Here is an 11,099-nt window from a genome sequence, read left to right as displayed (position 1 = left end):
GGAGCAGTTTCTGGCTTTTGATGATCAATGTACTGATTCTGGTGATTTCTTTCTAGTTGATTCCTGATTCATTTATTGCCTGTCTAATGATTCCTGTTATCTCCTTTTGAGCTCATGTTTTCTTGAAAGCTTCTGGCTTCTTTCTATCCGCTTGGCTTTGAATCTCTGTAAATCTTAACACCATTTTGAGAGCTTGTGTCTCATATTTTTTCTAGGGCTCTTGCAAAAAATAGTTTTGATTCTTGTTCTCAGAGCTTGCTGTATAGTTATGTTTTGCCTTGATGCTTAGTTTTTTCTTCTGGGCTCTTGCTCCCTTCCATTTTTTTCCTTTAATAATGTCAGAAGAATTTCAGGTTCTTCACAGGAGCATTCATTAGACAAATTTCTTGATCAGACATATTATCTGTGACTGTTGAATTCCAAATCCATACAAACATAAAGTCCTGTCTTCATGATCAATGTTGAAATTCTCAAAAGAGTCTGATATTGTCTGTTACATTTTCTGCATCATGGAAAGGAAGGGAACAGCCAGAGACACTGTCATGTGGTCTGAGTAGAATGATGGTATTATGCTGAGCACAGTGTCTTGAAAGCATCGATTCATGAACAGAAGATCAAGAACTCCTCCTCTACAGTGGGTGGTCTGGTGTACAAACTGAGGGTATGCATAGTAGCTAGTGAGCTTGATCAAGTTTGTCTTGCATTTTCTTGTACATGATAAGTCGATGTTGAAATCTCCACATATGAAAGCTGGAATATTCTCTGGCACTCTCTGAAGGAGAATTTCAAAGTTGCGCATGAAAGAACGTGATGATGTTCGTGGGTTGTTGTAGAGCGAGATGATTACAATTCTGAAATTGTCATCTTGTACATGAGTGAGAAGTACCATTTGGTGCTCCAAGTTGATGTCATCATTGTGGAAGTGTTTGACTACTTTAAGGTCATGGCGTATGTACATGAGTAAACCACCATGTCTATGTCCCCGGAAGCTTGTCTTGTTGTCATTTCGGATACTACTGAAATTGTTCATCTGAGGCTCTGAATCTTCTGGCGTAAGCCAAGTTTCTTGAAAGCACATAATGTGTTGGTCTTGAGCGTGGACTTCTTGAAAGAAGCAAGCAGCATGAGGTGTGATTGAATTGATGTTCACACTCTGCATTTTGAAATACACTTGTGAATTCTTGGATGTGTACAGAGGAACTTGAGGTGTAAATGGAGATTCCGTTTGAATTCTTTCCATCTCTTTGAGAGACTCTCTGTTTACCTTCACCTTGTCTGCTGTCAATTCACCTAGGAAATGGAGACCACTTATGTCTTTTGTTCTGCTAATAGCAGTGTAGAATTGTCCATGCATGAAGCGGCCACTGCATGACACCACAACAGACTCCTCTGTCTTCCCCTGTTCCTTGTGAATAGTCACTCCCCAAGCAAGGGCCAGAGGAAATTGGATTCTTTTTGAAGTGACTTTGGAGGATCTTTTGCTCAGGTATACAGGAGCTTCCACAGTTGGAATAGGTGTTGAATCTTCGTCAGGCAAGATTCCCTTTCAAGCAAATCTGCAATTCTTCCCCACTCTCTCATCGTCAAACTTTACTAGAATGTACTTCGGTTTGAATGATGCAACAGCTTGTTCTTCAGTAGAGTCATTACAGGTATATGACGGCAGGAATCCAGTAACAGTTCCAGCAGCGGAGTTTACAAGGCCATCAGAAACATCAATATTCTTCGTTAGAACTACTCTTGCTCCTACTCCAACTGTTAATTGTGCTGAAAGCCCACCAGCGTTTTGACAGAACTGTGGTGTTTCAATTCTCTGTGTTTGTACATCTCTCTTTGAATCAACAGCCATGAAGCTAAATTTCTGACTAGGTAGTTTTTCCAGCATTCGACTGTTGTGTTCATCCTTCATTCTATTGGACACGAACATGTGTATTACATCCACAGGGTACTCGGTTGCTGATTTGGAGGTTTGTCTTGATTGCAGGACAGCAATGTCTTTCTCAGTTTGCTTTCCAATGCGCACTCTATTGAGGAGATGTGCAAAGTCTTGGTCATCCTTCTGTCGTTGGATTTCTGTCAATTCGATGACTTTGAAATGAGACGTCCAAAGGGAGCCATACTCTGCTGCAATCTCATCATCAGGAGGCATGTAAATTGGCCTTTGCGCCACTGCAGGCAGCTGCATTAAATCTCCAACGGCCAGAATAGAGACTCCACCAAATGGTTCATTGCTGCCCATGACATCACATAACCGCCTGTGTATAGTTAGCAACATGTCAGCACTGACCATTGACATTTCATCAATTATCACCACTTTTGTGTCTTGAAGAGCTTCTTTCATTGAAGCTAGTTTTTCTGTAGACAGAGGAATGTAATCATCATCTTTCCTTTTTTGGATTGGAAGCTTAAAGGCTGCATGGCAGGTATGCCCGGCTATGTTGTACGCAGCTGCGCCTGTTGGTGCACAGACCAAGATGTGCCCGTCTCTGTCTTTCCCACTTCTTGTAAACATACGTTTGATTGTCTGTACAATTGTTCTGACGAGGAAGGATTTGCCTACTCCAGCTCCACCTGTCAGGAAGATATGGAACGGCTTTTCTTTTCTTGACAAAGCTACTGCTGATGACCAGTTTACAATGAAGTTGTGCAGCTCATATTGTTTTGGATTTAGTGACATGATCATCTTTATCCATTCATCCTGGCTGACAACCTCTGTTGATACATCATATTCATGTGGAACACTGCCAGTGTCAGCTTGAGCAGTATTAGTAGCTTCTGTGTCAATTGCATTGTGTAAACTTTCATCTGTCTGCCTGCCTTCCATTTGTTCCTCCATTCTGGCTTGTTCAGTTTGTGGGGCTACATTCACCCAACTGTCCTCTGGAATTCCATTTTGTTCAATGTCTTCCAATACATCAGCAAGTTCTTCAGCATGATGTTCATACATCTCTTTGTTCCTTTTTAAGTCTTCATATTTAGCCTCATAGCTCTGTTTGTATGAATCCTGGAACAGATCTTGTATCTCATTTCGCCAGGGGAAGTACAGCATCAACTGGGAATGATAGTACTCTTCAGATTGTTTCTTTAAGGACCACTGATGACTTCGGATGATGGCTGGTGTACTTCTTTTACTCATATTTCCCATATTATCCTGCAATTTGATGATTGCAGATAGATGGTCACGTTCTTTCTCATCAGTATGGTCATCTTCCTCATCACTTCCCTTACTCTGTTGGTATGTCTTGTATTTTGCAGCAAAGTCTGCCAGACACAAGCCCTCCAATTCGTCTGGTCTAGCAGCATATTTTTCCACAAGACCAGTCTGGAACACATCTGGATCCTCATCATTCATGGTGTTGATGATAGCCATTGGCTTGAGAAGTCGAGTTCTGTTTTGAGGTAGATCAGTAGGGACAAAGACTACTTGTCTGGAGCCACGGGTCAAAGGTAATGACAGCAGTCTGTATGTGGCTTCTTGGGCACTCACTTCCCTATGTGTCAGGAATTTATGTGCCACATTCTTCATGGTTTGTTTTGTTCCTAGATGCTTAGAACTTTTACTCACTGCTTTTAGTACATCTCCCAATGTCTTTTCCGGTTTTGAGATATAGGAGGCAAGATACATGACACATGAGTATACATTTGTTACGAACTGTACATCCAAGCTGGCCTCCCAGCTCTTCATTAGCATGAAATTGTAGTTATTGACATTGCATTCGTATGGTGTCCTTTTCAGAAGAACTGCAGGTTGTCCTCCTTTAGTTTGTTTCCAGTGGAGGGCTTTCAGGTACGTTTCTTCAGAGACATTGCATTTCCTCAGCACATCATCCAAAGTAGTTTGTTGATTCACATCTTTCAACTGATCGAGGACAGCCGTCAAAGTATTAGTGAACACTTTCTTCTGCCCTTCCGTTGGTATTGATTCCAGGGGCTTGAAGACAACAGTTTGATTAAGTGGTGGTCTTGGAAAATGAAATCTACATGACTTCCCATTTTTGTTGCAGGCTTGTGAGTGGGTGTGTCGTTGTACAAGGTGTAGCAGATCAGACATTTCAGGATCATCGTCTGGATATTGACAGGACAGCTTGCCTTCGATGAACTCTTTGATTTCATTTTCATCATTCTCCTCAAAAGTAGGGGCATTTTTAACCCAGGCGAGCATGTGCACATGTGGTGATCCCCTGTGTTGATACTCGATTCGGTACTTATAATCCACTATTTCGCCAAGAGGGCTAAGTTGCTTGTTCATAAGAATATACTTGAAGAAATGTTTAACCCTCGAGTCAAAATGCCTTGCAGCTGTAACAGGGTCTGATCGCAGATATCTACACTTCTCTTCCCATGACAAAGCTTTGACATCTTCATCGGTGACAGTTTTACCTTGTTGCTTGGCAATAACTTGAACCAAATCTGGCCATTTCAGGTCTGCAGCGGAGAGAGTTATGAACCATGTGCATGGTCCGAGCTGTCTGATCATGCCAAGAAGATCATAGAAGAGCTTATTGAAATATGCTGGAGATCCTCTGATCTTGTGAAGGAAGTAGATCCCCAGATCATCTCGTGCAATGCATTTCTCTTTCACTTCCCCTGCAGTGACACTTTGTGATTTTCCTTTTCGTAGACTCAAACTAATGCTATCTCCAACTTCTTGAGCTTCAGCTCTGTATTGTGCGTAGAAGATATAATCAATGTTCTGGGCAAATCTTCTGTCACAATTCAATATTCTAGCTTGAAAGTACTTTTTCAGTGACAATTTCTTCTGCCTCTGGTATGAAAACCCAAATCGTCCTTTCGGGAACAATTGAGGGAAACTCAACTCTTCTGCATGAGTATCAGTAAAAAAGCTTTGTGGCTTTTTACCTTCTCCTGGTGCAATGTTTAGTGTCTGACCATCTGCAACAAAGTCTTTTGGTTGAATACAAGAGTCAAGTGGCAGTCCACTAAACTTGGATCTTTCATCTTCTTCCTCTTGCTCAACTTCTGCAGTTCCTTCTTCAGGGGTATCTTTCTCCAACACTGAATCTCTTGCATCTCGTCTGTCCTTAACAAAAGCACTGGCTACAGACTTTTTACTTTCTTCTTCTCTTGTATTTTGATTTCCTTCTTCAGAAACACTTTTCTGGATTAAATTTTCCTCCTGCTCTTTGTCAACCTGCTGGACAAGTTCTCCTGTAACTACTTCATGTCTTGGGTCTACCACTGTTTCTTGCTGTGTATCACGTTGATTTTGTTGGTCTGGTGAAAAATCATTTCCTTCACCTGTAAGAGATTCCCACAGTTCTTGATTTTGCTGTGAAGGTCTCAGAAGTTGGGACCTGAGGCAACACTGATGCCACCTGTTCCGGTTCAATGGGAACATTTACTACGCACCCATGAATTGCTTTTTGTCGGCCACGTGGAAGAGCTAGTATTTTCATAAATGGGATTCGTCTTGCAACAAAAACACTTTCAAGACAGTTGAGCTCTGCTAGTTGCTGGGGAATCTCATCCAGTTGCAGGCCGTTAGCTACAGCAAGTGGTGGCATCTTCTTTGCTTTCTCTGACTGATAACATGACATGCACACATACTCTTTACCATCAAATGATATTTTGCCTGTTCTCAAGTTTGACTCTGGAAAAGTAGTGCTCTTGTATATCTTGACAGATATTCTATACAGAAGTCTGTTGCATATAGTGCAAATAAAACATGGACCACTTCTAATTTCTCTTTTAAAGTTGATGACCGATTTTTCAAAATCACATCTTTTCTTTTTTTGTGCTTCTCGTTCTCTTTCAGTTCTGCTTTGTCTGACATCTACTGATTCCCTTTTCTTTCTTTTTGGTTCCCTCTCTCTTTCATTTCTTGCTAGCCTGACTTCAGAGGACTTCCGCTTCCTATTCTGTGCTTCTCGTTCTCTTTAATTTCTGCTTTGTCTGACATCTACTGATTCCCTTTTCTTTCTTTTTGGTTCCTTCTCTCTTTCATTTCTTGCTAGCCTGACTTCAGACGACTCCCGCTTCCTCTTTTTTGCCTTTTGTTCTCTTTCATTTCTTGCTAGCCTGACTTCAGGGGACTTCCGCTTCCTATTCTGTGCCTTTTGTTCTCTTTCATTTCTTGCTAGCCTGACTTCAGAGGACTTCCGCTTCCTATTCTGTGCCTTTTGTTCTCTTTCATTTCTTGCTAGCATGACTTCAGAGGACTTCCGCTTCCTATTCTGTGCTTCTCGTTCTCTTTCATTTCTGCTTTGTCTGACATCTACTGATTCCCTTTTCTTTCTTTTTGGTTCCCTCTCTCTTTCATTTCTTGCTAGCCTGACTTCAGACGACTCCCGCTTCCTCTTTTGTGCCTTTTGTTCTCTTTCATTTCTTGCTAGCCTGACTTCGGAGGACTCCCGTTTCATATTCTGTGCTTCTCGTTCTCTTTCATTTCTGCTTTGTCTGACATCTACTGATTCCCTTTTCTTTCTTTTTGGTTCCCTCTCTCTTTCATTTCTTGCTAGCCTGACTTCAGAGGACTCCCGCTTCCTATTCTGTGCCTCTCGTTCTCTTTCATTTCTACTTTGTCTGACATCTGCTGATTCCCTTTTCTTTCTTTTTGGTTCTCTCTCTCTTTCATTTCTTGCTATCCGGAACTCTGAAGACTCACGTTTCCTTTTCTGTGTCTCTCGTTCCCTTTTGTTTCTTTGTAATCTGTAGCAAGGTTCCTTACGTTGGTTTTCTTTACGTATTCTGTCTCCTTTTTGGCGTCTCAAACGTTCATCTGATGTTTCAAGACTTCTTTTCAATTCAATTCTTTGCCTCTCTCTTGCATTTCTGTCTGTTTCATGTGTCCAGTTCACTGTTATTAAATGTTCTGTGTCTTCTTTTTGCACTGAACTGGTAGTGCTTTCTTTCTGCTTGGATGCTAACTTTGGAATGGTATAACCTTTCAGCCAATCCTGTTTATCGGTCAGATTTGATTGTCTTTGTGTTTGACTGTTCTCTTTCTTCTTTACACAGACAGTCCTGTGGCTTGGCTCAGACCATTTAGCCATAATGCATCTAGTTCCTATATGACAATTAGCACCAACAGCATTCTTTAATTCTGTGTATACGTAGATGTGTTCATCATGTGCTATACACATCAAAATACACGTGCAGTAAAAGGCAGACCAGAAGGTGAGATGTGGATTGCAAAAGAAATAGCAGGGATATACAATAAATGCATTATGTTACCGACACCGCGACGAGGACGCATGGTCTATTCAAACCATCTGCATGTACCATCAGGGGGCAAGTGATTATTCTCCTGAATTGTTTTTGAAATTTGTTGTATGACAACATGAGCAAATGTTGAAAATGTGGAATTTGCTTAATGTTACAGAATGGGTAAATTAGCAAAAAACAAAGTGTTCATGAATTCTTTTAATCAAAGTTTTTATTTTGCTAGATATGGATACTTTACAATAGGAAACATACGAAAACTGCCATTGAAGATGCAGATAACTTGAATGGTGTCATAACATGAATGGAAAAAGCAAACAAAAAACAACAAATACCATTACCATGGCAACACCTTAGAAAGAAGATGAGAAAGTAGCCTGCTACGCAAGATTTTTCCAAGATTTACTGCAATAATTTGACGTCACGATGGAAGTAGTTCAATCTGCAAGGGTTTTTCCAGATTTATTGCTATTAAAATGTTGTCACCATTGCAACACAGTTTCTGACACGTCGAAAAATATGCGTTGCACTTCTTCACTCCAAGACCAATGTGTGTGCCACATTTCATGAGCTTCAGTCGAATACAGAGGAAGTAGTTCAATCCGCAAGATCTTTCCTTGATCTTCTGCCATTTAAATGCCGTTACCATGGCAACGCAGCTTCCGACACGTCCGAAAAATATGTCTTGCACATCTTCCCACCAAGACTGTTGTGTGTGCCACATTTCATAAGCTTTTGTCAAAAACTGAGGAAGTAGTTCAATCCACAAGATCTTTCCTTGATCTTCCACCATTAATATGGGGGGGGGGGTACTCATTGGGTGGTAGTAACGAGGGGGGGGGGGGGGTTATCCGGGGGTAGTTTTCCGAGGGGTACTTTTCTCGGGGGGGGGGAGGTAGTTTATTCGAGGAGTAGTTATCCAGGGGGTAGTTTTCCTGTGGGTTATTATCTGGGGGTTGTAATTGGGGGAGGGGGGAGTAGTTATCCAGTGGGTAGTTGGGAATTATCCTGTGGGTAATTATCCGGGTGGTAGATATCTGGAGGGCGGTTTTCGAGGTGTAGGTGTCCTAGACCAATTTATGCACCGCATGTGACCGTGCATCACAGAACAAACAAAAAGTCGCACCCCTTGATTTTACGTGAGGACTCAAAACAGGTGAAATGGGTCTTGAAACTAAATTAATCTTTTTTTTTTTTCATATTTGTATATTTGCATATCGTATGTACAGACTCGTAATCCGTTTTCACATCAGTACAATAAAGATCAATAAAAACAATTATAAATCAGTAATGGAATCACTTACACGTATTACAGCCAAATCTTAAATCGCGCAAGGTCCATGTAATCCTCTGGAAATGTCCAAATACGATGTTCGATGCACAGAAGAATGATCCTTGATGCACCGATGAATGATTCCTCCAACGTAAATCCAGAGGCGCTGGTTACAATAGTCCACGTTATAGATAGGCGGTATGTCCACGTTATAGAACCACGGTGTATATGTCCACGTCATAGATCCACGGTATAGTGTCAACATCCAGTCGATGCGTTGAATGATGATTCAGCCAATATATCTAGCAAGGAATCCAGCCCGCCACAACTTTGCCGTAGCAATATGTCCATTGACATAAAGATGGAGTCTCCAGTGTAGGCAACTTAATTCTCTGCAGCAGCAGCTGCTGCAGAGAATTAATTGGCCTATTGATACACTGGAGATAGACTCCATCTTTATGTCAATGGACTGCAGGCAAAATGTCTCCCAAGCATTACAAAGCTGTATCTCAATAAATATAGCAGGTCAGCAGGTAACACAGGACTGACTATAACAAGTCGCTTCAGAGCCAGAAGTGACGTAACTCTCAGAGGAGATGTTAGGTACTCTGCCTACCTCAAAATTTCTCCGGCTAATATACTATCCATTTACCCCTTTCTTGAACATTCTGTAATTTTCTCCAACCTTGGGCCACCTACTTCTATACTAGCAAGTCCAAGACTGTTCTAGAAATCCTAGCTGACTCACTGCCTAACTATGTGCATAACAGCCTGCCAAAAATAACCACCAATCACATTGGGCTACAGGGACAGTGCATCACTCAGCCAATATGTAAGCACCTCATAGAACATTCTGGATTGGGTGAGAAATCATTCTAGATTCAGTGAGCTACATAATGTACATCATGTCACATACATGTACTGTAGCTACCATGTATACCACCTAGAAAATTCTCCACTAATCTGATGGTCAGCCTGTATGTATGATGTCTATACCGAATAGAATGTTCTCCATTAATCTGGTCAACCTGTGTACATACACATTAAAACAACCATGCATACAGTACATCATACATGTACAATCACAACTACTAGTGTGTACATTTGTGACAACATCCCCTATGGGAAAAAGAAAGAGTTGCCGTAGCAATGGTTTTTTCACCTTCACAATTTCTAATTATTATCTACAACGAATGTGAGGTAAAGTCCACCTCAAGCAACAATAATCACACACTTCACATGCCTTTAGAACAGGTGCATTAGTTCCATGTTCTCTTTTCATGGATACCATTAACAACGATATTGTTTGGATTCTCGGAGCTTATACAATCATATCAAACTGTTTTGCATACATTAATGGATATGCTAAACACATACACTGAAAGTGATATGCGGTGAAAACTTGTTACCTTCGATACTCTCTTCGTGTTACACTCTTGACAGAGTGTCAGCAATTACATTGTTTTTGCCTGCCACATCTGTGATTTTGATTGCATAATGGTTGCGTCATTATACTCCATCTGAATCATGGGCGTAAATCCGGGGGGGGGGGGGGGGGTAAGGGGATATATCCCCCCTGAAATGGAGGAGGGGGGATGGCCTGTAAATTCATCCCCCCTGAATTTTGAGGGAAAAAATGGAGGAAGCAGAAATGTGATTGTATCAAATTTGGCATATTGCATGACGTGTGTACGCCGGCCTTCAGACAGGTAACAGAGCTGAACAGTATTCTATCTGTAGGAAAATGTATACACAATTTTCTCAATATGTCTACACTACTGCCTGTGCGCTGTAATGTGATTGGTATGCTTTCATAGGCTACTAGTACTACTAGAATCTAGATCTATCTAGTCTAGACTAAAATGTATTTATGTCTACATCAAGTTTGATGAAAATTCACTCAGGGGTTCTCAAGATATAGTGTTTACGGTGTGAAGATAGCCCTTTTTTGACAAAGTTCGTTGACATTTGACCTTTGAACTTGGGTGGGTCTCGGCCAAAATCTAATAAGTTCATTTATTCCTGGTAGAGCATCTCTGTGCCAAGTTTGGTGAAAATCTACCAAGGGGTTCTTGAGATATGTTTACAAGAATTTCGTATGGACGGACGGACGGACGGAAAAACTGACGGACAGATGGCTATTTGGACGAATGGACTAACAGCCGGACGAATGACTGGACGAGCAAACTAGAAAATATAATGCCTCTGGTGCCCTAACGGGGCGGAGGCATAAAAAATAGTGTATTTAGCCTTCACGTAGTTATTTTTTGTGTAATTTCTTGTTCATTTTAAGGAAAATTATTACTTGACAAGAGAGGGCATCCTTGCTTAAAAGGACGCCCTCCATAAATTCAAATGCATATTTATTTTCAATATACATTTTAAATGCATAAACATGTATTCTAGGTTGATTAATTAACAACGGTAATGAGTAAAATTAATCCTAGTCATTCCGCTGTATATACTGCGTTTTTCCTTGGGGAAATCAGTCAATTGCTGGGGGTTTCCCCAAAGTATCTACATTTTCATCAATAACTTTAAAACGAAACAAAAACACAAAATGATATTTTCCAGGAAAATTGGTAGCTAGATAGACTAAAATTTTACAATGAAGGAATTTTTCAAAAGAATATAAATTTTCCAA

General features: G+C 40.9%; 1 protein-coding gene across 1 annotated transcript; it reads right to left on the bottom strand.

Annotated features, from left to right (window-relative positions):
• Window positions 1–1,546: 1,546 nt before the first annotated feature.
• On the bottom strand, window positions 1,547–6,380 carry LOC139712615 (uncharacterized). The gene is made up of 3 exons (XM_071624419.1): window positions 6,297–6,380; window positions 5,741–5,879; window positions 1,547–4,425 (listed from the first exon to the last, which is right to left on the bottom strand). The coding sequence occupies exons 1-3, from the start codon at window positions 6,378–6,380 to the stop codon at window positions 1,547–1,549; spliced, it is 3,102 nt and encodes a 1,033-aa protein (XP_071480520.1).
• Between the last annotated feature and the right edge of the window lie 4,719 nt (window positions 6,381–11,099).

This window comes from Diadema antillarum, unplaced genomic scaffold (genome assembly GCF_040938485.1).
Source record: "Diadema antillarum isolate AM-2024a unplaced genomic scaffold, OU_Dant_1.0 seq00001829_RagTag, whole genome shotgun sequence".
NCBI classification, from domain to species: Eukaryota; Metazoa; Echinodermata; class Echinoidea; order Diadematoida; family Diadematidae; genus Diadema; species Diadema antillarum.
This window is presented reverse-complemented; position numbering and strand designations above follow the sequence as displayed.